The sequence below is a fragment of the Halichoerus grypus genome, chromosome 4, assembly GCF_964656455.1.
Source record: "Halichoerus grypus chromosome 4, mHalGry1.hap1.1, whole genome shotgun sequence".
Classification (NCBI taxonomy): domain Eukaryota; kingdom Metazoa; phylum Chordata; class Mammalia; order Carnivora; family Phocidae; genus Halichoerus; species Halichoerus grypus.
Window position 1 is genome coordinate 193,390,475 of NC_135715.1, and position 25,282 is coordinate 193,415,756.

At 60.3% G+C, this 25,282-nt stretch overlaps 2 protein-coding genes across 5 annotated transcripts in view; one reads left to right on the plus strand and one right to left on the minus strand.

Annotated features, from left to right (window-relative positions):
• Positions 1–8,870, plus strand: part of FARP2 (FERM, ARH/RhoGEF and pleckstrin domain protein 2) — a 117,307-nt gene extending 108,437 nt beyond the window's left edge. For 2 of the 3 annotated variants that reach the window (XM_036081844.2, XM_036081848.2), the window contains exons 20-29: positions 796–864; positions 1,487–1,576; positions 4,577–4,597; positions 4,800–4,882; positions 5,684–5,802; positions 6,267–6,409; positions 7,355–7,462; positions 7,690–7,841; positions 8,058–8,172; positions 8,394–8,870. In XM_036081844.2, coding sequence (XP_035937737.1) covers positions 796–864; positions 1,487–1,576; positions 4,577–4,597; positions 4,800–4,882; positions 5,684–5,802; positions 6,267–6,409; positions 7,355–7,462; positions 7,690–7,841; positions 8,058–8,127 — 855 coding nt within the window. In that variant the 3' untranslated portion in view covers positions 8,128–8,172; positions 8,394–8,870. The remainder of the gene's footprint in view (positions 1–795; positions 865–1,486; positions 1,577–4,576; positions 4,598–4,799; positions 4,883–5,683; positions 5,803–6,266; positions 6,410–7,354; positions 7,463–7,689; positions 7,842–8,057; positions 8,173–8,393) is intronic. The other variant, XM_036081849.2, reaches the window with a different exon arrangement.
• STK25 (serine/threonine kinase 25) lies at positions 8,736–21,506 on the minus strand. 2 transcript variants are annotated; one of them, XM_078071606.1, is made up of 12 exons: positions 21,385–21,506; positions 20,824–20,946; positions 14,600–14,830; positions 13,779–13,835; positions 13,135–13,243; positions 12,366–12,523; positions 12,097–12,282; positions 11,631–11,776; positions 11,323–11,437; positions 11,096–11,167; positions 9,447–9,583; positions 8,736–9,213 (listed from the first exon to the last, which is right to left on the minus strand). In XM_078071606.1, exons 2-12 carry the CDS (start codon positions 20,851–20,853, stop codon positions 9,174–9,176), a joined length of 1,281 nt encoding a protein of 426 aa, XP_077927732.1. In that variant the 5' UTR covers positions 20,854–20,946; positions 21,385–21,506; the 3' UTR covers positions 8,736–9,173. The 2 variants fall into 2 exon arrangements, with proteins under 2 accessions (XP_077927732.1, XP_035937758.1); XM_036081865.2 differs by having other exon boundaries at positions 21,323–21,477.
• Between the last annotated feature and the right edge of the window lie 3,776 nt (positions 21,507–25,282).

Consider the following 25,282-nt stretch of genomic DNA (forward strand, 5'->3'; position numbering starts at 1 on the left):
GTGCTCCTACTTATCTGAAAGGACCAACAGATCGGCAGGAGAATATCTGGAAATTGTTCAAACCAGAATTCTTCAGACACTTTCCGCCAGTGGCGCGGGCAGTGAGGGGCCTAGGGGCCTGTTTTGACATCTGCGCCTTCAGGGGTGTATGTGTGGGCCTGGGCGGCGGCACTCCAGCACCAGTGGGGACGTGTGAGGCGTCCCCAAGTCCCGGCGGTACCATCAGGCCCTGGAGGGAGAGGCAGAACCTTCTCCTCTCCCTCTGTGGCCCCTGCTGGAGCTCCAGCCCCACCAGTGTCTCATCACTTTAGGTTGGAAACCTTGTGGTTTCGGGAACCCTCTCTCCACGTGCCAATGCCCGGGTGGCAGCTGACGCTCATTACCTGTCAGCGTTTGATGAGAACCAGGTGTGCTGTCCTCAGGCTGCTCTGGCCCAGTGTTTCTCAAAGCTGAACTCAGAGATCTCCGTGCCTAAGCCTTCCAGGAGCTTCCCCTCAACAAGAGCAATACCGTTTGCCTTACATGAAGGCCCTCAGCATAGCTGGCCTGTGGCGAGACGCTGCAGGTGCTCAGCAGACAGTCTGGGGACTGATGTGGATGGCCACAGCAAGCAGGCAGCAGGGAAGAGGTTGGAAAGACGTGGAGGGTCCTGGGCAGGGGGGCGCCGTCAAAGGGCCTGTGAGGGGCTCGGAGAAGCATAAACAGTGACATCAGCCTGGCCCTCAGCCCCGCCAGCCCACCACCCACGGAAGCGGCCTGGGACTGGCACCAAAGGACCTCCTCTCTCTCTTTCAGGAGTTTATCCGCGAGGGCTGCCTTCACAAGCTCACCAAGAAGGGCCTGCAGCAGAGGATGTTCTTTCTGGTAGGTGGGATGAGTGTGGTTCTGTTAGGGGAGCCAAGGCTGTGGTCCGGGCGAGCGGCCCCAAGTCAGCCAGCCAGGTGAGGACCGCAGAGAACACTCCCAGCGAGGTGCCATCCTCACTGGGTATTCTGGGCGCCTGTCTGCGGGACCCTCAGAAAGCCAGAAGATAGCAAATCCAAGTCCCTGTTGCCGCAGGAATGTTATGCTGAGCATTGGCTTTGCCATGGAGAGCCGAGGCCCTCCCAGCGGGGACCCTCGATCCCTTCCTTGTGCCAGTTAGTCGACTCAAGCCTGAGCCATCCTGGCTGAGGGGATGGACCAGCCAGAACTCCCCACTGCCTCTAGCTGGCGGGTGCTGGGCGCTGGCCCAAGAGACCTGCTGACTCACGGGGTTACTAGCTACCTCTTGTCAAAATAATTTAACTTTTTAAAAAATATTTATTGGAGCGAGAGAGAGAAAGCATGGAGGGGAAGGGCAGAGGGAGAGAGAAACTGAAGCAGACTCCAACCTGAGCACAGAAGCCGACGTGGGGCTCCATCTCACGACCCTGAGATCACGACCTGAGCTGAAACCAATGACTATTAGACATTGAAACTTGTCACTTAAAGCCTCCCGTCTCAGTTCTCAGACATGCTGCTGTACACAAGCAAAGGTGTGACGGGCACCAGCCACTTCCGGATCCGGGGCCTCCTTCCCCTCCGCGGCATGCTGGTGAGTGCTCGGGCGCCATGCTGGTTCTTCTCAGGCCGCCGTGGTTACTGTTCCTGGTGCTCCACGGGCCCTGCCTGCTGCCTCAGCCCCTGAGGACGAGGCCCCGGCTCACATGTCCACCTCCCCCGGGGAGCCTGGCCTTCAGGAGGAGGCGCAATGAAAGATCCCAGTTGGGCGCTTGGGAGGGTGGAGCTGACACAGCTTCTGAAAGAGAAACCTGAACCACTAATTCTAAAGACTATAGAGCCTTTCTCTGTTCTTGTGCTTCTATCTCTTCCTATAAGAGCAACTGTGTTCCCTTTCTGTCACCCTAACTAGTTGTCTCACACACATGCATGTGCACACGCACACCTTCAAAGTGGCAAGACAGCACCACGGACAAGTGAGGAAGGCTGCGGTTCGGGGCTGGGCTCGGGTCTCCCCTCCGCGTTGTGTGAGCTGCCGGGGGGACAGGTCCCATTCCACCCGTGCGCTGCCGTAGCAGGCCTGGGCCATCGACGACCCTGTTGCACAGCGAGCCCTCTGTCCATGCCACATACCTGTCACACGTCCATGTCACAGGTTCGACAGGACGCTTTGTGTCGTCTCTGACGAGCCCTTTGTTTTCACGTGACCCAGTTCCTCAGCCTTACCCTTTGTGCTCAGTGCTTTCCGTGGCCTGACAGAGACCCTGCTTGAAGGTCACAGAGAAACTCCTACACACACATTGACTCATTCTCCATTTGCCCTTGAGTGTAGACCTGCACTCAGCCTGGAACCCATCTTTGGGAACAGTAAAGAAAGGAGGCCAAGTTCAGGTTTTTGACAGGAAGCCCCCAGTCCAGGTGTCCACGGGTGGGGGGTCAGACCCCACTCTGTTCTGTTACACTTGGCCAGTCTGCCTCAATTTCTACCGCCTTCTTCAAGGGTACCTTCCGTGCTTAGCCCTCCATGGTCCTCGGCACTATCCCTCCTTCCACTGGGCACCTGAGCCTTCGGCAGGCGTAACATTTGGTTCAGCTTTTTTAACCCTCAGCAAAAAGGGGGCCTGTTTGAATGGCACGTCTGCCATCGCCAGAAGCACACCCCATCTGTTCTAAAGTATACTTTTTAAAAATGATACTTTCATCATAGAAAAAAAACTGAAAATATAAAATAAAAATCACTCATGACTGGACCACCTAGTAATACACACTGTGGGCATTCTGCGACACGCCCTTCGGTCTTCGGAGGTAACTGATATTCTTGGCGGCCACGCAGTTCATTGCTAACGTCTCCTGTGCTTGTAACCCAGGAGCTCTGTGTTCATTTCGAGGAGATGAGCAGCAGGCTGGCAAGCCAGACTCCAGCTTTCCTATTTCCCTACACTGGACATTTTGGCTCCATTTAGTTTTTCAGAATTAGAAATGACACCATTGGATCTCTTTCGACACATCCTTACCTACGCCTAAAACATACTGTTTGAGCAGCGGATACACCGGCTTTTGAGTCTCTGAACAGGACCGTGAGTCACCGCTGCAGCACCTGCCCCAGCCGACCTTCCCACTCAGTGCGTCCGAACCTGTCTTCCCACAGCCTGGGGTGGGGGAGCACGGGGCGTTCACCCCTCACCCTCCGCCGTTTGGTGAGGGCACAGCCCTTGGCGGTCAGTGAGGCTGACGGAGTCCGTGTCTCCTGGAGTCTGGGGCCTCCCCCTGGGGTGGCGCCCAGGCATGTCTGTCACTCTAGTCTCTATTTATAGACACCAGCCTGCTCTCAGGGGTCCCAGATACTTTCTCCAGTTTGTAATTCTTTTTTATGTTTCCTACAGTTTGGTTTTATCTTGTAGAATTGAAACCCCCCTGGACAGACACTGTTGTCTTACTCCTGGGACAGCATCTGGCAGAGAGGGCCCCACAAATACCTGTTCAAGGAGGGAAATCAGACATCCCTGTAGTCCTCGTCCAGCTTTTGAGTGCAGACTCCAAAGTCCTTCCCCACACCAAGATCATATTGGCACCTTTTTCTTCTGACACATTTACAGTTTGATTTTTCTTACTGCATAAACTGTCTCCGCGTGTGTCCCTGGGTGGCTGGACTGGGCCGCACCACTTGCTTTCCCCCGTCCGTGCAGCTGCCCTCCTCATGGCAACAGTTCCCGCCTTCACGCTTGGGGTTCTTTCTGGGCCTTCTATTCCATCTCTGCGCCACCATCCGTCCACATTCTCCTGAGTCATGTGTTGTGTGGAAGAGTCGCTATGTGGGGGAATAAGCATGTCCCTTACTTGTCCTTTTTAAAAAGTGCTTTGTGCTCTCAAGTATTTAATTCTCAAGTATTTAATTCTAATAAATAAACTTAGGAATCATTTGGACAAATTCCTTCAAAAAACAGCACTCAGATTTCTATTGAAATCGCATTACATTTACATGCTAACTCAGGGTAAGGGAAGACAAACATCTTGACCTTTTCTTGCTGGCCACTGCTCCTGCTCATTTCGGATCGTGCGTGCCCCACGAGGCTCCATGGTTGGTGTCTCCTGGGCCCCGCGCAGGCCAACTGTCCATCCTGGGGCCGCCTGTAACTGGCTGGTCCCGGGGGACAGACAGCCGGCCCTCATCCTGAACACAGAGGGAAGGGCGACAGGTCTTGGCTTCAGAAAGAGGACCTCTTTCGTGTTTACATCTTCCTCGTGTTTCTATCTAAGAGATACTATCAGAAATCACACGTTGGATTTTAGCAAAGGTGTGTGCAGCATGTAGAGCTGTCCGCCCCTTCCCTGTGGACTCAAGGACAGGGTTGAAGCACCCTTGCATTCCTAGAACCTTACTTGGTCCTGGGACAATTTCCTGTCTGTGCTTTAGGCTGGGTTAGGTAGTATTTTATTTGGGAGTTATTTCAGTCACTTAACACTGAGAGCAGTCGTGTAGGTTTTTCTTTGAATCTAACTGTTAGGTTTTGGTACCAGGTTTATAAAGTGAATTGTCCAATTCCCTTTTTAATAATGGAAATGCTCAATATTTTTTCCTGTGCTTGACTTTCAGCTAATAGTGCTGGACCCGCCGGTGAGTAGTTGGGTGCCCTGTGGCCCACAGCTCACCCAGCTGGGTGGCAGGTGCCATGGCGTGGGGATCCCCGTGCCTCCTGTAGCCCCTCGTAGTCAGCGTAGACTCGCACAGGGCTTCCACGGCGCCTGTGTCGTGCTGCAAGCACGGGTCCCGCCCGCCCTGCGCTAGCTCCGGACGTTTGCCTCTTCTCCCGCCGCAGGTTGAAGAAGGCGAGCCTGAATGCTCTGTTCCGCACTGTTTCACCATTTGTGCAGCGCAGAAAACGGTCGTGGTGGCAGCCAGGTACGAGCTTTCCACGCCTGCCTCTGGTGGGCCCCGCTGCAGTTGTGTGACCAGGGGAGAGCAGCTTCTCCTTGGGTGGGAAGCTTGTGACCACTGAGAATGTCCGCACAGAGCGGCCCCCGAGCCTCAGTCCACGGCACTGGACCAGGGGCAGCCTGCGCGCACCAGCAGTCTCCCGGGCACGCGCACTGAGGCACCCTCAAGTCCGGGGGAGGGCCTGCAGGGCAGCCACACCAGGGCCGTCTCACCTGCATCCTGTCCCCACAGCAGGGCTGTAACTTGGTAGCAGCCACTTTTCCCAAATCACGTCGGCGGGGAGGAGGCCTGAGCCCAATGGTGAGCAGGCGGCTCAGTCTCTCCCCTACGGGAGCCGGGGGTCCCCAGCACCTTCCCGGGGGCAGAGGCTATCCTCCTCCTGGGTGGGCACCTGGCTCTCAGCTCCCACCCTGCCGTGTCCTGACTGACGTCCTGGCTGATGGCAGCGAGCACGGGACACGAGCGCCCCCCGCAGCCTGGGCACCTGGACAGGAACCAGCGACCAACCCTGTACCTCGGCACCAGAGACTCCAAAGTCCTTGTTTCGGGAACCAACCCCCCTTACAGAAGCCCCTGTCCCAGCGCTGAGGGGCTGCCTTCCCTCCTCTGCCGCCGCCGACAGCTCCCTAGGGGATGCGGCCTGGGCCCCCAGCGGCATTCCCGACAGCCCCCGGGCCCACAGCGCAGGGCACTCCGACCGTCTGTCTTGCTCTGAGGAGCTGGCGGCCCTGCCGAGCCGGCTCTGAGCCTCGGCCCTCCCCCCAGCACTCGCCTGGAAAAGGAGAAGTGGCTGTGTGACCTGAACACCGCCATCGACGCGGCCAAGAGCGGGAGTGACCAATCCCTGGCGCTGCCGGGCGGCGTGGTGTGCGCTCCTCCCTACAGTGAGTTGCCCCTGTGGAACCCCCTGTGCACCTAAGCAAGCTTCTCCGCAAAGCCCTTTTGTTTTGGAGAGCGTGAGTGGGGAGGAGGGGAGGGGGCCGAGTGAGGAGCCGGGAGCCCAACGTGGGCCTCGACCTCACGACCCTGAGATCGTGACCTGAGCCGAAGAGTCGGGACGCTCCGACTGAGCCACCCAGGCGCCCCTACAAATCCATTTTCTTGGTCACAGGCCTCCTGCTAGAGCCCATGTGCTCTCCTTCCACAAGGAATGTTCTGGGCCCCCCTGGGGTGGGGAGGGACCAGGAGGGACAGCGAGCTCCTCTGGCAGAAGCACATGGTGTGGGCCCTGGGCCCTAGGGCTCCCTGGTTCCCCAGGCCCAGCCCCTCTGCTGAGCACCAGACCAAGGGCACCCCGGGCCCTACCCGCCCCCTGCCCCATGTCTGAGGGGGTGGGCTCCTCCCCCAGGATCCTCTGAGGAGGTCGCTCTGGAGCAGGAGTCCGAAGGGGCCCTGGAGGGGCAGGGCCAGCACCGGGCCAACACCACGGTGCACGTGTGCTGGTACCGCAACACCAGCGTCTCCAGAGCGGACCACAGCGCAGCTGTCGAGGTATGGCTGCCGCGGGCGCCCTCCGCTTGTGCGGGCTAACGGGCGGGGCGCGGGGGTCGCCCTCCTGCCCTGTCCCCGTGGGCAGGAAGCCAGGTAGGCAAGTCCCCTCTGGCAAAGCGGCCCAGGCGGCCACCAGGCTGCGGGCTGACGGTCCCCGCGAGACCAGCTCTGAGCCGCGCGTGCGTGAGGATCCAGGGGGTAGGATCCCCAGGGTTCTCTGGAAAGGGCTCGTCTCACAGCGGCTGCTGCCTCCCCTCCAGCACCTGGAGTAGCCGCTTTGGACTCCAGCCCTTCAGCCCTCAGGCTGCCTCCCACTCTGGGCGGGGGGGGGGGGTCCGAGTTCCTGTCACACCCCGGGCGGCAGCAGCAGTGCCAGGTGAGGAAGCCTCCAGAGCCCTGGGCTCACGCCGCAGCTGGGGCCCGGCATGCACGCAGGCCCCACGAGCCTGGGGACGGGCACAGTGGCAGGGCGCCCGTGGGCACTAGCCCTGACACGGGGCCCATGTGCCTTGCCCCACAGGGAGGGTTATGAGGAGACAGTAGGGTCACTGGGCCACAGGGTGGCCATCCCTGGGTCAGGACTCCAGCCTCCTCACAGCCCGGGGCAGAGGGCAGCTCACTCCTAACCCTGCTGGTGTGGACGCCACGCTCAGGGCCGGGAGCTGGGGCGTCTTGTCAGAACTGCGTTTACTTGGCTCCGTGTGGTCTGTGTTGGGTCAAAGCTGGAATCACTAAATAGGGAAAAGAAACGTAGTGTTCTTCTACTTAGCGCCTGGGATTTCATTCTCCAGAGTTTTAAATCTCCTTCCGTTAGACAAACAGGCCGACAGGCCCAGAGCAGAGCAAGGCCGTAGGGGCCGACGTTGCATTCTGGGGGAGCAGGCGCTACTCTGCGTGGAGTCCTAGGACACGGACCGGGTCCGGTGGCTTTTTCTTTTCTTGCAGAATCAGCTTTCAGGGTATCTGCTGAGAAAATTCAAGAATAGTAACGGCTGGCAGAAGCTCTGGGTGGTCTTTACCAATTTCTGTTTGTTCTTCTACAAAACTCATCAGGTACAGGTGCTTGGGGGGAGAGGAGGGCGGGGGGGGGGCTGTGCCCCTGTCGCTGGCAGACGGCGGCCCCTGCTAGCCGCGACTCTTCCACTTCAGGGGAGGGAGGTCTTCCGGCTCCTTGACCGGCTCCCCCAGGGCTCCCCAGGCCCCAGCGTGGGGAGGGCGGGCCATCAGGACAGGGCCGGGTGGCGGGGACAGCACCTGCAGAGCTGCATGCCACCTCGCAGGACGACTACCCCCTGGCCAGCCTCCCGCTGCTGGGCTACAGCGTGAGTGTCCCCAAGGAGGCTGATGGCGTCCACAAGCAGCACGTCTTCAAGCTCCAGTTCAAATCCCACGTCTACTTCTTCCGAGCTGAGAGCAAGTACACGTTTGGGAGGTAATCCTGGGGTCTGCCGCCGTCCCCTGGGGTCCCCTGCTGCTGCTGAGCACGGCTTCCAGGGTTTTCGCCGGTCCTTGCTTTGTCCCATTCACTCCATGTCTGGGGTTGTCCTTGGGAAGAAACTTGAGCACAAGGCCACGGGTATGACGAGAGCATCCCTTGACTCCCAAGTGAACATCTTGGGAGCTTCTGATGGTCCCACCTCTGCTCTAGGTGGATGGAGGTGATCGAGAGAGCCGGCAGCTCACCTGGGAGGGCCAGGCGTCCCGAGGAAGAGGCATGAAGCCCATCCTGCCCGACGAGGACAGAGCCGAGGAAGCAGAGCTGGGTCAGCACTTCCCCCGCAACTGCATGTCCCAGCGTCCCCAGCATAGGATGGGGGGTGCGGTAGGATGGTGTGCGGGGGGGAAGCCTCGGTGACCTCTGGGAGGGGCAGCATCCCCTCAGCCCCGTGGGCACCAGGAGGATCCCACACGCACGTGAAACTGCAGGCCCAGCTCGGGGTGGAGCGAGCCCCATGCTCATCCGCCCTCCCCTCTCCCCGAGCAGCGCCTGCTGAGGACTGCCCTAGAACAGGACCCCGCGACACGTGCTGCACACAGGCCCAGCAGAAGCCACTGTGGTGCCCGCCCCGCAGACCTCTGCAGAAGGGGAAACCAAAGTTCCCCCAAGGGCCTCTAATTTATTAGTTCCCAGTGTTTCCTAACAAATTGGAAGTGAACGGACACGAGCTCTGTTCGTTCGTGCTAACGTGCTTGCGGGTGCCAGATAAAGGGCTTCTCCCCGCACCCTGCGTGCCGCCCTGCCCTCTGCCAGCGGCCCCGCGGTCCCCATGTGCCGGGACAAGGACTCAGAAGCCAGGAACCGGGCCCCACCCACCACCAGCATCTCTCCAATTCAGGTCTTTATTCAAAGTGGCAGGAGCCGCTCCATGTTCTATGAAAACTAACACCTTAACTTCAGAACATTTAGGGAAGCGAGGAAGTTCATTTTCTTTAAAAAAAAAAACAAAACAAAACACAACCAGTTCTGGCTGACTCGAGTACTTTGGAGACGCGGTACCTGATCCGACACCAGCAGGCCAATCTACGACCCGCGTGGCCACCGCGGGCCCCCGGGCAGGGGAGGAGGCGGACGGGCCCGACAGTCCCTGCTCCTCAGTCCAGGGCGCCACGGGGTTCGCCGCCCCGCTGCCGGGAGGGGGCGGAGGCTGTGACCGGGCAGCGAGGCCCACGTGGCCGCAGCAGCCCAGGGGTTCCCAGTCAGCCCCGGCCCGACGAGCTCCGCACAAAGACCCTTCTCCCCACGCTCCACGAGCAGCCGCGCCCTTCAGCGGGTTGACGTCAGGTGGTTTCTGCTGTGCGAAAACCTGCGGAGAAGAAGCCTGGCCTGGAGCGCAGACCGGGCAGGCCGCCGCCGGGGAGCGGGCAGTGGGCGGCCGCACAGGGCGGGCCGCAGGCTCGGGGCCCCGGGTGCTCGCCGAGCGGGCGGCCTGCTCTCTGAATCGAGCCCGTGGGCACAGCCGCTAAAGGCAAGCAGGCCGCAGGTACGACGGAGAGTGGGGAGATGCGCACAGCCTCATCTCCAGCGGGAGGGCCTCACCTCTGCACCCGCTCCACCAGGTGAGCCATCAGCTTGTCCGAGATGCCAGGGCAGGACTCCTCAGCCAGGCTGAAGGCGTTCTCCAACTCCTCCAGCGCCCCCACGCCCCCGCCGCTCTGCTTGTGCTTCTCCTTGAGCTGCAGAGAGACCCCCGTGCGCCTCAGCCGTGAGCTCCCGCCCGTCCCCGGGGCCTGCATCTGCGGGACCCAGCGCACCGCGCCTCCTCCTGCACCAGAGACCTGGCGGTCCTTCCACCACGGGCCGGCTGGGCTGGGTCCCACCAAGTCCCGAGGCTCTGGTGAGGGACGGAGCCAGAGCCCAGGGCGCCGGGGAAGGCCGGTGCTGCCCCGCCCCCGCGCCCCAGGCAATCTCAGGTCGTGGTTCCCCGTGGTTCTCAAGAGGGGTCGCTACCGGCCACGGCCACTCACGCTGGGGCGGGCCAGGCTAACCACGTGGCTTCCTCCCAACTGAGGGTCACAGAAGCTCAGAACCCCAAGTGCCCCGCACGGCCAGATCCAGACAACCTGACCCCTGGCCTCCCGACCACCCACGCGGTGGGAACCGGATGGAGGATCCCCGCCCTCCAGCCGACCTGGCAGGCAGCAGTTAGAGACCGGTCAGCCCCGTGCTCCTGCCGCACGCCTCACAGAAACAAAAAGGGAAAGAGCCTGTGTGCCTCCCAGGGCACCCTGTCCAGCAGCCTCGACCTCAGGCCCAGCCCACAGAATCAGGAGCCTCGGGGTGCACCTGACCAGCTGGATGAAGCCATGCTCGCCGCCTCCCTCCTCCCCACGCACGTGCAGGGGCTCCAGCGGCCCACGGCCCCACCCCCACACGTCCCTCAAAGCCCACGCCACCCGCTCAGCGGCCCAGGGTGCTAGCGGCCCTGGCCCGCCCCTCTGACACTCTGCCACCTCCCTCCTGGCCCTGCCTCGCTGCCAGCGTGGGCACATGTCCCAGCTGAGCCCCACAAGCTCCGGGCGCCTAGCCTGTGACAGTCCCTCTCTTGCCACCTCCCCCCTCTAAGCTCCCCCCTTGCATTCCAGGCCCCTCTGGGTACCCAGATGCCCCTCCACCCCACCACTTCCCTCGGACAGGCTCTCAGCATCCCGTCCTCGCTCCCTGGGCTCCGGGTGCTGCTGTCACCTGGGTGGGAACCAGGCCTATGACCGGGGTGTGGGGTACCTGGCTGCATCGTATTCCTGGGGTGTTACCAATCACCCATCAGCAGGTGACACGAAGGGGGACAGGACCACTGGGGAGTCACCCTTGAGGCCTCCCTGCCCTGGGCCGGACATCCAACACCGAGAACTGAGCCTCCCAGGCTCCCTAAACAGGTGATCGTCCCGTGTTTATAATTCAAAATAAAAGGTCACAGAACACTAGTTTTGTTCAAGGACCCCAACAGGCTGAGAACTCGGGAAGGTCACATGAAGGTACTTTGTCCCAACCACTTCTCCTTTGCTCAGAAAGCCTGGCCCCCAGATCCGGGCCCAACCACAGTGGGTTCCGAGGGGCCCAGAAACCCCACACACAGGGTGGGCTGGCGGCACCCCTCACTGTAAACCTTGTGTAACACTGCGTGGGAAGTGTCCGCAGGGCAGCACCACGGCCCTCGGCCCCAGGGGCCTCCCTGGCCCGGCCCTCACCTCTCCAAAGACAGGCCGGACCAGCGTGGACAGGCACTGGGACCTCGGCTGCCTCTTGATGGGCTCCGCAGACTGCAAGGTCAAAGCGAGAGCAGGGTGAGCAGGGCAGAGGAAAGAGTGCGCACCCAGGGGACAGGCGTGCTCCCTCCCCGCTTCCGTGAAAGCACCCACGCCAGGGTAACCACCACCCCCAGAAGCAACCCCCCACCCTCCTGCCCAGGTCAGACCTTCTGGGGACCGTGCAGGGCTGTCCCCTTGTGCAGCTTGCTGTGCGGGCTTGGCCGGATGGTGGGGGGGAACGTCCAGATGGGACCCTGCTCTCCGTCCTCAGCATCTGCATCACTGGGGAGGAAGGCGAAGGGTTGTGAGGGCCCTGGGGGCTGGGATTTGGGAGTCCCAAGGCCCACACCTTGTCTAACCTCCCATTTATTTTAGAGGCCACCTCATAGCCCTAAAGGCTAAGTAGGCCCGCCTGGGCTTCAGGGGCCCGTGGCCCCAGGCCGCGAGGGTGTGCGCCGTCCCGAAGGGCCCCTACATGTCCGAGTCCTCGGAGCTGGACTCCTCGCCGTGCCCTTCTGACTTCCAGCGCTTGTAGCGGTCGATGAGCTCGGTGAGGAAGGAGGTCTTCTTGGTGTAGCGTGTGATGAATTTGTGCTTCAGGAGCTCCTTGGCAGTGGGCCGCTGCCGGGGAAAAGGACGCAGGTCACCCGGCGCCAGGGACAGCTGAGCTCTGCCTTCAGGCCCTGCAGCTCAGTGCTCCCCAGGGAACCCAGTGGGAGGAGGCAACCAGGAGGCTGGGGGGAGAAGCCCCCCTAGAGCTAAGCCGCTGGTGGGTCCCACCCTAGGATCAGGAGGGGCTTGGAGCAGGGGGACACCTGGCACAGGGAAGGGGCCTCAGGCCCACTCACCTCCCACGGGGCCTGGTTCCCAAGCAGCCCCACCCAGCCCGCCCCATGGAGCCAGGGCCCCAGGAGCCAGCGCCACCACGGGACAGGGCTTACGAATCGGGGGTCTTTGTTGAGGCAGGCCTCCACAAACTCCTTGAAGGGCTTGCTATGGTGGCCCTCCAGGGTGGGCGGGCTGTTCTTGGGGATCAGGAACAGGACACGCATGGGGTGGAGGTCTGAGTTCGGAGGCTCGCCCTTGGCCAGCTCGATGGCTGTGATCCCCAACGACCAGATGTCGGCCTGGACAGAGACCCGCACAGGACCGTGGCTGCCGGGGGCTCCCGCTGTGCTGCAGCCACCCTCCTACCCACCTGCGTGCCCACCTTAAAGTCATAGGCCGACTGCTTGATGACCTCCGGTGCCATCCAGAAGGGGGTGCCCACAAACGTGTTCCTCTTGATCTGCGTGTCTGTGAGCTGCCCCGCCACCCCGAAGTCTGCCAGCTTCACGTCCCCCTGCTCCGAGAGCAGCACGTTGGCGGCTGCTCGACAAAGGACAGCAGGTGTCACCCTCAGCACCAGGCAGGGCCCCAGCCTGCACGCAGCTGCCCGAGGAAGCACAAGGCCACCTGGGGACACAAGCGCGTCTGATTCAGGGACCTTAGCTTTCCTCTCCAGCCAGTGGGCCGGACACCCAGGACCAGAGGCACTGCGGGGGGGGGGGGGAGCTGCAAGCACGGGGGGCCCACCTGGGCGCCCCCCAGCACGAGCTCCGGGGCCCCCCCAGGGTTTGCCCCTCATAACAGAGCCCAAGAGCAGAGCCACGGCGCGGCAGGCAGAGTGGACTCTGACCCTTGGCCTCACGCTCCCACAGGGTGGGGTGGCTCAGACCCACAGCTGACGCTCGGATGGGGGACCACGAGCAAGGATCGTCCCTTCTCACACGAGGTACAGAGCTAGCGTCTGCACCATACAGGGACAGGCGACTACCTTCTATCCGGCAGAACTGCTCGGTTTCCGGCAGCAGCAGAGAGCACAGGCCAGAAGCGCTGAGCTACAGGGTCCCGGGCAAGCAGCACCCCCAGCCGCACACCCCGCCCAGCGACCTGCCACCTCCCACCGCGGCGCTTCCAGGGTCGGGGGGCACAGGGACCTTTGATGTCTCGGTGGATCTTGCGCTCCGAGTGCAAGTAGTCCAGGCCCTTCAGGATCTCCCGCAGGATGGTGGCGATGTAGGTCTCCTCCAGCGGCCCGGGTTTAAGCTGCAGGCAGAGGAGGGCCTCAGGTACCCCCAAACACAGACCAGCCCTTCCTTCCACGCCACTCCAGACCCACCGCCAGGGCCCTAACTCGACCACCTCTCTACCAGGGGAGGGGCCCTGCGGACAGCGGGGACCTCTTGTTCCCTTAACAGCTCCTGATTAAACAAAGCTCCGTGTGCTGAGTCAGGTGGGAGTGGGGGAGGTTCTCGAGAGCGCGGACACTGCTCTCTTCTTTGTTGCAAAGGGGGTCCCAGCCACACTGCCGAGCCTGTCTGCCTGGGGGCCCCCACCTCACCTGCACCCTACAGGCCCCGGACCCCTCAGCACAAGCAGTGGAAGGGGACTGCAAACAGCAGTTCGTTTTTTGGCTTAGATGGCTCCTAAATAATACATAATACACCAGAACGGCGAAGGAGAGGCCACGGGGCCTCAGACAGTGGGTCCAGGGGTGCTGGCGGCACAGCCCCCCACAGCAACCTCCTCCTGTCTGCTCCTGCCCACGGCAAGCTGCCCACTGCTGCGGCCTACACCTCACCAGGTCCAGCGCAGAACCGCCGCCCAGATACTCCATGATGATCCACAGCTTCGTGCTCTGGGACCAGAGGAACACCTGTCAGCACGGGGCAGAGAGCAAAGGGGCACAGCCGGGCCAGGGCCCCAGGACACACCCTCCCCAGCAGGGGTGACTCCACAAAGGGGCCCCAGCAGCCCTGTCCAGCTCCCCTCCTATCAGACCCCCAATGCAACCACTTTGCAGACAGACCAGTGGCCGAGTCCCCTACGCCCACACCCCATCAAACCCAGGCCAGGAAGATGGCAAGCCCGGCCAGCTCTCGGGCTCCCTGTACCTGGACCCCAAGCATCCCCCTCCCCCGGGCAGGCCCCCCAGGAGCTGACACTGGGCTCCGGCTGCAGGGGCTGCAGAGTGCCCCCGCAGGGCCCAGACACTGTCCCACAGGGGCTGCCCCAGCCCTGGGAGATGCCCACAGCCAGGCGAGGGGTCACCACGACCCTTCAGAGCTAACTAGACCCCACTCACATCCTACACGCCCACCTGGCCCTTGGGACGGCTGTTTCTGGGGGACCCACTCCACCGTGAAGATGGGTCTGTGTTCAACTACTGGGGTCCCTCACCCTTCAGACCAGGCCTCTCTGCCCCACTGTCCCCCCGGGGGGCAGACCCAGCCCAGGCCTTCTGAGCAGGTACAGGGACTTCCAGGGTCCCGCAGCTCCAACCGCATGAACACCGGGCATTATCACCCCACCTCTCCGGACGCAGGCCGGGCTGGGGGCGGCTGCCACCGGCATCTACCGACGCAGGCCCAGCACAGAGCAAGCCCTCCCCACCCCCAGCACCTTCAGGTAGGAGCCGAAGTAGCGGGTGATATACGGGCTGTCGCACTGGCTAAGCACAGTGATTTCCTGCTGAATGTCCTCGATCTCATCCTCGGCCTCCTCCAGGTCGATGATCTTGATGGCCACCACCTCCTTGGTGCGGTGGTCAATCCCCTTGTACACCTCCCCGAAAGAGCCCTTGCCGATACGGTCCAGCTTGGTGAAGAGCTCCTCGGGGTCCACGCGTGAGTGCTGCAGGGACATGGGGCGGGCAGCCCGTCAGGGGAGTGGGACGGGCCAAGGTGACCATCCCCAAAACGAGGAGCCAGGGAGCTCACCCGCATTCTCTTCTCCTTTCTTCTTTTATCCCTTTTTGTTCAGGAAAACTAAATGTACCCTCCACACAGAGGAAAAGATCCTCCGAGAGCAGAAAGGCCCGGGCACTAGGCAAGGGATAGGTCATGGAGCAGGTGGAAGGACGTTGGGGACAGCGAGGCTATCCCGTACGACCGTGGGAACGGTGGGGACGGCGAGGCTATCCTGTACAACTGTGGGGACGGCGAGGCTATCCCGTACGACCGTGGGGACAGTGGGGACGGCGAGGCTATCCCGTACGACCGTGGGGACAGCAAGGCTATCCCGTACGACCGTGGGGACGGTGGGGACGGCGAGGCTATCCCGTACGACCGTGGGGACGGCGAGGCTATCCCGTACGACCGTGGGAACGGTGGGGACGGTGAGGCTATCCCATACGACCGTGGGGACGGTGGGGACGGTGAGGCTATCCCGTACGACCGTGGGGACGGTGGGGACGGCGAGGCTATCCCGTACGACCGTGGGGACGGTGGGGACGGCGAGGCTATCCCGTACGACCGTGGGGACGGTGGGGACGGCGAGGCTATCCCGTACGACCGTGGGGACGGTGGGGACGGCGAGGCTATCCCGTACGACCTTGGGGACGGTGGGGACGGCAAGGCTATCCCGTACGACCGTGGGGACGGTGGGGACGGTGGGGACGGCGAGGCTATCCCATACGACGTGGGGACGGTGGGGACGGCGAGGCTATCCCATACGACCGTGGGGACGGTGGGGACGGCGAGGCTATCCCGTATGACCGTGGGGACGGTGGGGACGGCGAGGCTATCCCGTACGACCGTGGGGACAGTGGGGACAGTGGGGGCGGCAGCCAGAGTCTCTCACGGACCGCGGGCCTAGTTAGTAAGAACAGACCCAGCTACCTCTGCACTCGTAACAAACAGGCTACACTAAAGCAAGCGTAGAGATGTGAGCAGCAGGCGGAGACCCTCCAGGGAGGGACGAGGAACGGACCGGCACTCACTCGTTCTCCTGTAGGCCTGGGAGACTCTTAAACAACAGAGTCTATGAATTAGAACAGAAAACAACCCCAGTACGCATTATCCGAGTTCTCCCTGCTCACCTGCAAGCCATGCCCCTTGGGAAGGGCTCCCTTTCTCGCCCCACATCGGTCTTCAGGGCAGCTACACCCTCACACCCGCACAGACTTGAGAACTGATGCTCAATCCTGGACATGCAAGTATCCCAGAAAACCACTGCACGCAGTCCTCGGACCGAAATCCGAACCAGGCCTGAGGGGTGCGGAGCGGCTGGGACAGACAGCGCCCAGGAGCCTGAGCCCCAGGACACGGCGCAGAGAGGCGTCCATCCAGGGCTGAGGACCACACTCTCGATGCTGACCCTCCGCGTCAGGGGCTGAGATAGTCAGCGTGGGGGCTCCGTGAAGGATGGCAACACCCCGGGGGTCCCCTAGCCCCCGCCCACATGGCTCCCTAGGCTCCTGAGAACACCAAGCCGCTAACTGTGTTCTCAGAGGCTGTGCGCACAGTTCCAGAGCGACGAGGAGGGGCGGGGTGCCCCAGGACCCACGCAGGGGTTTGAGGCCCTGGGCAGAGGCGAGGGCGGGGCCTAGCGTCTTGTCCAAACAGAGGCAGAAAGGGCTTTCTCGGGCCCGGGGACTCAGACCCACCAGGAGGTGCCTCCCTCCAGAGGCTGCTCCCACACCCCAAGCACCTATCAACAAGGGGGCGTCTTGGCGCAAATCTAACGGGGCCAGGCATAAAAAGGAAAAAAGTCCCAGCTCACCATGCACCATACAGCACACACTGACCGCTGTGTGCACCAGTGCTGAGGGAAGGCCCATCCTGGGGGCAGTGGGTGCCCCACGGTGCCAAGGAGAGTCCTCCAAGCACAGACTCCGCACACACCTGGGAGCCCACCTCAGGCTCCCCCCCAGGCTGGGCCCGCAGTGAGACCACACGTCAGCAGAAACTGCCAGTCAGCTGCCTCTCCCAAGGTGTGTAACTGGGAGGGATGATCACCCAGCACACGCAGGCCACACCCGAACACACCACAGCACCTTCCCCGGCCCCGAATCTGAGCACCAGGCAAGCCAGAAGACCGAGGGCCCCCGGTGCTGGGAACCTGGCAGGAGAGTTGAGTGGAGCGGGTCCTGGCAGGGGTCAGGGGCCAAGAGCAGCATCGCAGAGTCCCCTGCACGAGGCAGGCTGGGCAAGGGGCCAGAGGCAGGCCCTCCGGCAGCCCAGTGAGGCGTCCACGCTCAGCCTGGCCCAGCCAGTTCAGGAACGTGGCCCTCCTCACCTCCTCCCCGGGGCCGGCGGCCCGGTCCCAGGCCAGCGCATGCAGAGGACAAGATGCATGTGGCCAAGCTACTGCCAAGTCCCCAGAGCCAAGGCTGAAGGCTTCAGCAGGACACAGAGAGCTGAGCGCCACTCAGGTCTCTCGGGCCCAACTGCCGGGCAGCTCCGTGCCTGCTGCGCACGCTCTGAAGAAAACCAGGACAAGTGAGGCATGGGGCTGCGAGTCACAGCTGCTCAGCTGTCTTCGGAGTGTGGACGGGGGCGTGGATCACAGGATTAGAACCCACCCGGACCTGAGAGGAAGGCCTGGCAGGGGCGCGCCATCAACTCCCAGCCCACAGTCAGCACGAAAACGCCTTCCTGCCAGAGAGAGAGCCTTCTCCACCTCTGCGGGGGGAACCCCACCATTCCCTGCTCAGTCCCGGGCTTCTCAGGGGAATGTGGTCGGGGAGACGGCCCCTCGGGCCCACACAGCACCTCCCCACCTTCCCGAATGCTCCTTCCGTTCACTCAGCCAGCAGTGCCCCTGGCGTGCGGGCCGGCACACCGCTAGCCTACAGCCCTGCCCCTGCCCCTGCCCCACACATGCTGCCACAGCCCCGCAGGGCACCCCAAGAGCGCCGCCCCGGAACTCCAGTCCATCTGGGGCCGTGCCATCGTGTCCTCTGTCACTGGAGAGAAAGTCCCTCTGCTGAGGTGGCCTACGAGAGAGCCGGGGCAGGCAGGGCTGACACCCGGCAGCACCAACGAGCACCAGTGCACCTCCAGCTCTCAGGGGTCCCCTGCCCACCCTCAGCCCTGCGGAGTGCACCGTGTCAGTCCCCACACAGGCCCAAAGGTGTGTCTGTCTGCTCCGCCACAGCAGCCCCACCAGGGAAGCCCCCAGACAGGGTGCTGAGACCGCCACCTGCCTGGGAGCAGAACACGGTGGCCCCCGCAGCCAGAGTTCCAGGCCCCGACCCCCAACTCTCACCCTCCTGGAGTCTCCACCCCTGCAGGCCAGTCAAGTCAGCAGACAGCGTGACAGGAACGCCCCTGCCTGGGACCCTCACACGACAAGCGACAAGCGTTATCACAGGGACCCCGTGTTCCCAGCTCCACCAGGAAGGAAAGGCAAGCAGCTCCCAGGTCTGGGCTGCTTTTCTAGGCAATGTGCAGTCTGGGAAACCACTCAAGGCTCGAGTGGCTCTGCTGGTTGAGACCCTTGCTCTCCAGCCCTAAAGCTGCCAGGTCTGGGGCCACCGTTCATGTCACCCCACAAAACGAAGGGAGTGAAGCCATTCCCACCCAGCACACGACAGGCGGGGCAGCCAGCGCCAGGGCACCTGCAGCCGTGCCGCGGGCAGGGCAGGAACCACCGAGGCGGAGGGGAGCCGGCCACCGCACGAGCACAGGCTGTGGGGGAGCACGCCCCACGCAGCCACAGTGACCACGGTCTCAAGAGAAACCCAGGCTTCCTGCCACTGACAAAGGCCGAGTCTACTGGCCTCTGAAAGGACAGAAGGCTTCCTTCCTTTGGGGCCCCGTCCCCAGCTCCTCCACGCCTGCACCCCCGCTGCAGGTGTGACCTGGCCGCCCGGGGCCGACACCGAGCACCATCGGTCCACAGGGACAGGCGCAGCTCACGGCTCCAATTTCTCATTCCGGGACCCACGGGAACTACTCCCACAGCTTTTTTTTTTTTTCTTCCTGTATTTCAAGGAGGAAAAGAAGAACAGCAAAGAATATTTCTATTCTGAGAAAAACGAAACCTTGAAGTAAGACACGTCCTGCCATTTGATTACGGGACAGTTGAGAGCTTCGGCCCCACGTAGACTTGGATTTGAAACCTCAATCTGTCACTTTCTAGCCAACTAACATTTCTAAGTATCCAGTTTTTAAATCTGGGGGCAAGAGCACCTGTGGGATGACAGGGAGCACCTGTCGCTAGAGGACCTACAGAAGACAAACACGTGACAGCTGAGCGCAAGGCCTGCCTGGTTTTAGTGCCCTGTTAACGTGTCCCGAATAACCGTCACGTAGGTAAGATGTTTTTTTCAACTCAATTCTTTTTTCTAGTCAGCACCTTTGCATCTGAAGTATGGAAATAAACCCCGAGGCCCATGACACGTGGTCGTGTGGCATTCTGTGGAGGCGGGAACAGCAGTCGTGGGATTTACAAGGTGGGGTTTGACAGTCACTCAGCGCGCGCCCCGCTCCCTTCTCAGGTGCGCCTTCTTGCAGCTTCTGTCACTCACCAGAACCAGGACGGGGCTGAGGCAAGTGAGGCTCTCTTCCCGGTGCAAAATCTGCCCTACAGCTCTTAAAAACAAGCTGGAGGCCAGCTTCTCCCCCAGCGTCACAGGCATGCAGTTACCAGACACCAATGTCTGCTGGCTTCGCTGAGCATCGGTCAGCAAGGCCCGGTCCCCGTCTGCGGCCACAGCTGGTCCAGGATGCCCTGCTCAACAGGAGCCCCCTGGGGCTGCAGCTGAGCCCTTCTCCTGCTCCTCCTGCCCCAAGTCGGGCCCACAGGCCCCCTGCTCCTCCCTCGTCCCAGTCCCCCCCAGCCCCCCGATTCAGCACGCAGGGGCCAGCGGAGGGTGCTAACAGACAATCCCAAAGCCCAGCAGTCCGCCTAAACCTTGCCCAAGCCAACCCTTCCAGGAGAACAGAACCAAACGGAAGAAAACCTGGCAGTCAGAGTAGTTTCCTCGACTTCACGTCAGCCTCAGCTCACACTGTTCTCAAGTAACAAGGGAGGGGGGCACAGAGGACCAGCCCCCGTGCTGGCTGCCCTGACCCTGCCCTCCCAGGGCCAGCAGCAGGTGCTCGCTCCAGGCACCCTCAGGGCACACCGTGGAAGGCCCCCCGGAGTCCGCGGGTTCACACGCAAGGCCAGACCCCTCGGGGCGGCTCGGGGCTGGGAACGACAAGAACTCATCCGTCAGAGAAGACCCACAGCAGGCACCTTCCCGGTAAGACTTCCAGCCCAGGTCGCACAGGTGCTTCCAGCAGCCTTCTCCACCTCCCCCCAGGGCAGCACGCTCCTGGCCTCCGCTCTCCCACACGCCAGCCTCCGCCGCTGCATCACGTTCCCAGCCCCTCCTGCCTGCCTGTCCGCAGACGAGTCCCCACAGCCTGTGCCCCAGCCCAACACGGCCAGATGACCTGGCCCGATCCGACACTCAGGTGCGACTCTGACCTTCAAAGACCCTCCCGGTGGGAAGACCAGGTTCCCAGAGTCCCCCCGGGCCGCCCAGCCCGCTCTGCCCCAGGAGTAAGGCCCTGCACGCTCCCCACGGTCCTCGCAGGGTAGCTCCGTTTTGACGAGTCTTGTGGGCTTCTGCCCCAGGACACTTCACACCAGCCCCCGCCCCGCCAGCCTGCGCCCCTCTGGACTGCTCCCTGTCTGGCCCGGGGATGCACCTCACCGGGGTCACCGACGAACACCTTCCCTTCAGCCCACCCTCCTTCGCGGGCTCCGTGCTTCTGCAACCCCAGGATGTTTTGGGAGAGACACCCCTTGGCGACACAAATGTCCCTTCGTGACCCCGCGCTCCGTCCTGGTCAGTGCTCAGGTCTCTAGGAGTTCGGGCAGGCCACTCACAACCCAAAACCAACTCTTACCTGGTTGGCAAATCCCCTGAGGTGAGCCATGTCTGCGATGCCCTCAGACCATCCGTGGCAACCCCAGGACGCCCCTAGATCCCGCCTTGAGGCTCTGGAACCCGGCTCCCTCGCTTCAGTCAACTGGAAGGAGAGCAGGCCCGCTCCACGCTCCATTGGGGCGCACGGGGCTCCCCCGGGCCAGGCGCCCCCACCCATGTCGTTCCTTGACGACCCCTCCCACCTCCCCCGGCCTCCGCCCTTCCACCAGGCCCGCTGACCCCCACCCAGGGCCGGGTCCCCTACGGCTGAGCCCCGCCTCCAGCGCCCTGCCCCACCCGAACCCCGCCCTGCGCCCTGCGCCCTGCCCCCACCGCAAGCCCTGCCCCCACCGCAAGCCCCGCCCCCAGTTCCCTCAGCGCCCTCCACCCGCCCACTGTTCCCACTGCCCGACCCCCCACCACCGCCCGGCCCCCTCCTCAACCGCCCCAGGCGCGGGCCCACCCCGCAGCGCGCCCACCTCCGGGGGGCTCCATCCCGGCCTCCCCCGGCCCGCTCCTCAGTGCCCACGAAGGCTCCCACCCGCAGCCTCCCCTCGCCCGGGGACGCCCGGGCCCTCCAGCCCGCGAAGCAGCGGCAGCGGCGGCGGCAGCCGGAGAAAGCCCAGCAGCTGCGACGGCGAGAGCGGTGCGCGATGTCGTGGCCTAGCGCGGGGTTCTCTGGGACACCGAGTTCCACACTCGCTCCGCTTTCGGGTGCCCGCCGACGCTGGACTACAAGTCCCGGCAAGCCACGGGGCAGAGCTGTGTCGCGGGGCTCGCTGGGACTCGGAGTCGGGCTTCCTGAGCGGCTCTAGACCACGTCTCCCAGCAGGCTCCGGGGAGGGGCGGGGCCGGAGGCGGGGCCAGGTGGGGCGTAGCTGCCTGGGGTTGGGGCAGCTCTTCGCTGTGTGTCCTCCCACTCCTCTCCTCCCTCCCCTTCCCGCCTTCCTCCTCCCGCTCCCCTCTCGCCCTCCCCTTCCCCATCTGCCTCCATCCCCCTGCCACTCCCTCTGCGTCCTCCCTCCCAGTCCCCTCCATCCCCATCCAGCCTTCCCTTCCCCTTCTCTCCACACCGTTTCTGTCCTCCGTCCTGGTCCCTTCCATCCACCTCCCCTCCCTCTACTCTGCATCCTCTTCTCACTCCCCTCGCTCTCCCTCCTCCCCTACCACCATAGAGGGCATTTGGCTGATGCCCTATTTTGTAGGCCCTGCCCAGTTGGCCAACCAACCCAAGTATCTCTGGAGAGACTGATGGAGAAACAAAATGTGGAGTATACAAGCCATGGAATATTATTCAGCCTGAAAAAGGAAGGACATTCTGACACCTGCTACAACTCGATGAACCTGGAGGACATTATGCTAAGTGAAACAAGCCAGATACAGAAGGGCAAATATTGTGTGGTTGTACATATACGGAGTCCCAAAAGGAGCCAAATTTATAGAGATAGAGAGTATTTGGTGGGCACCAGGGTCTGGGGTAGGGGAAATGGGGAGTTAATGTTTAATGGCCACAGTTTCTGTTTTGCAAGATAAAAAGAGTTCTGGAGACTGGTTGCACAACAATACAAATGTACTTAGAACTATTAAGACGAGGGATGCCTGGGTGGCTCAGTCAGTTAAGTGTCTGTCTTCTGCTCCAGTCATGATCCCAGGGTCCTTACTCATCAGGGAGCCTGCTTCCCCCTCTGCCTGCTCTGCCTGTGCTCTCTCTCTCTGCAAATAAATAAAATCTTAAAAAATTAAAAAAAAAACTGTTAAGATGGTAAATTTTCTGTTATGTGTATTATATCACTTTTTTTTGTTTTTTTTTAAAGATTTTATTTATATATCTGAGAGAGAGAGATCACGAGCAGGGGGGAGGGGTAGAGGGAGAAGCAGACTCCCCGCTGAGCAGGGAGCCTGATGTGGGACTCGATCCCAGGACCCTGGGATCATGACCCGAGCCGAAGGCAGATGCTTTAAGAACTAAGCCACCGAGGCGCCCTACTATATCACAATTTAAAGTAAACAAAACACAATGAAATAGAAAAGGAATTAAGTTCTGACACATGTTACAACATGAGCCTTAAAAACATTATGCCAGGGGTGCCTGGGTGGCTCAGTCAGTTAAGCGGTTAAGCATTAGACTTGGTTTCAGCTCAGGTCATGATCTCATGGGTCATGGGATAGAGCCTTGCTGAGCAGGGAGTCTGCTTGAGATTCTCACCCTCTGCCCCCCTCCCCCCGCTCATGCTTGCTCTCTCTCTCAAATAAATAAATCTTAAAAAAAAAAAGTTTAGGGGTGTCTGGGTGGCTCAGTCAGTGAAGCATCTGCCTTGGGCTCAGGTCATGATCCTGGGGTCCTGGGATTGAGCCTCCCTATGCCATTCCCCTCTCCCCTTCCCTTCTCTCCCCCCAAGCCCCCTCCCGCCCCCCCCCCCCCCCCCCCGCCGCTTGTGCTCTCTGGCTCTATCTCTCTGTCAAATAAATAATTAATAAAATCTTTTTTAAAAGTTTAAAAAAAGGGGTGCCTGGGTGGCTCAGCCAGTTGGGCGTCTGCCTTCTGCTCGGGTCGTGATCTCAGGATCCTGGGATTGAGGCCCAGGTCGGGCTTCCTGCTCCGCGGGGAGCCTGCTTCTCCCTCTCCCACTCCCCCTGCTTGTGTTCCCTCTCTCGCTGTGTCTCTCTCTGTCAAATAAATAAATAAAATCTTAAAAAAAAAAAAAAGTTAAAAAAAACACTTTATTCCAGGGGCTCTGGGACGCTCAGTTGGTTAAGCATCTGACTCTTGGTTTCAGCTCAGGTCATGATCTCATGGGTCATGGATTCTCTCCTTCTGCCCCTCCCCCCACTCATGCTTGCACACACACGTTCTCTCTCTCTCTCTCTCTCTCTCTCAAGAGAATAAATCTTTTTAAAAAATTATGCCAGGGGCCATAAGCCATTCACAAAGAGGCAAATACTATATGATTGCACACATATGAGGCATCAAGAATAGGCCAATTCAAAACACAGAAAGAAGAGAGGTTTCCGGGGGCTGGGGAGGGGGATGTATTACTTAATAGGGACAGAGTTTCTGTTTGGGGTGATAAAAAAAAAAAAAATCCTAGAAATAGATAATAGTGATGGTCACACAACATCGTGAATTTACCTAATGTCACTGAACTGTATATTGCATATTTTATGTTATGTGTATTTTTTTAAGATTTTATTTATTTACTTGAGAGAGAGAGAGCACAAGCAGGGGAGGGGAAGAGGGAGAGAGAGAAGGATCATGACCTGAGCCAAAGGCATATGCTTACCTGGCTGAGCCACCCAGGCGTCCCTGTAATGTGTATTTTACCACAAATAAAGAAAAGCAGTGATAAAGTGGACCTCAACAAGTTTCTAAATTTTGCTTTCACAAAGACATTGCTAAGACAATGAAAAGACATGCTACAAGACTGGGAGAAAAAAACTGCAAATCACACTTCCAACTATATTTATATACATATAGTGAATATATAAAGAGCTTTCCAAACTCAACAGTTAGAAAACAACTCAATTAAAAAAAAAAAAAAAAAAAATGAGGCCAGACTTGAATAGCCACTTCGCTGAAGAGGATATATGAATGCAAATAGCACATGAACAGGTGCTTAACCATCATTAACTATCAGGGAAATGCAAATTAAAACCATAGTGAGGTACTATCTACAGGCATATTAGAATGGCTAAAATAAAAATAAATTAAAATTTAAAAAATTGGGGGGGCACCTGGTTGGCTCAGTTGGTTTAGCGTCTGACTCTTGATCTCATCTCAGGTCTTGATCTCAGGGTCATGAGTTCAAGCCCCACATTGGGCTCCATGCGTTGAACCGACTTTAAAAAAATTTTTTTTAAACAAAAAAGACAAAAATAAATAAAGGGGCACCTGGGTGGCTGCTCAGTCGATTGAGCATCCGACTCTTGGTTTCGGCTCAGGTCGTAATCTGGGGGATGGTGAGATGGAGCCCCCCTTGCGTTCCACACTCAGCACAGAGTTGGCTTAAGATTCTTTCCCCCTTCCTCTCCCCTCTGCTGCTCCCCCCCACCACGCACACTTGAGTACTCTCTCTCTTAAATACATACATACATACATATATAAATAAAATCTTTAAATAAAAATAAAGTAAAAGAGAATGGCTAAAATGAAAAGTACTGACAATAGCAAGTGCCCTAATTTTCCCAGTTTCCCAGTTTAGCACTGGAAGTCCTGCATCCCTGGAAATCCCTTGGCCCCAGGCAAAGCGGAATGGTTGGTCGTCAGGGAGAGGATGCAGAACCAGAACTCTCATAGGTTGTAAATGGTCTGAATGCAAAACCGTGCAGCCAGTCTGGACAACACCTGGACAGTTACTTAAGTCAACCAGACACCTAGCATATGACCCAGCCTTCCTAATCCTGAGTATTTATCCTAGAGAAATGAAAAGTTATCTTCACAG

Coding starts and splice junctions, on each gene's coding strand:
- STK25 (XM_078071606.1), bottom strand. CDS start 20,853: ATGGCTCACCTCAGGGGATTTGCCAACCAG. Junction 13,244..13,778: donor GCGGTTCTGCGCTGGACCTG/GTGAGGTGTAGG, acceptor CTCTGCCTGCAG/CTTAAACCCGGGCCGCTGGA. Junction 12,524..13,134: donor GATCCACCGAGACATCAAAG/GTCCCTGTGCCC, acceptor TTTGTCGAGCAG/CCGCCAACGTGCTGCTCTCG.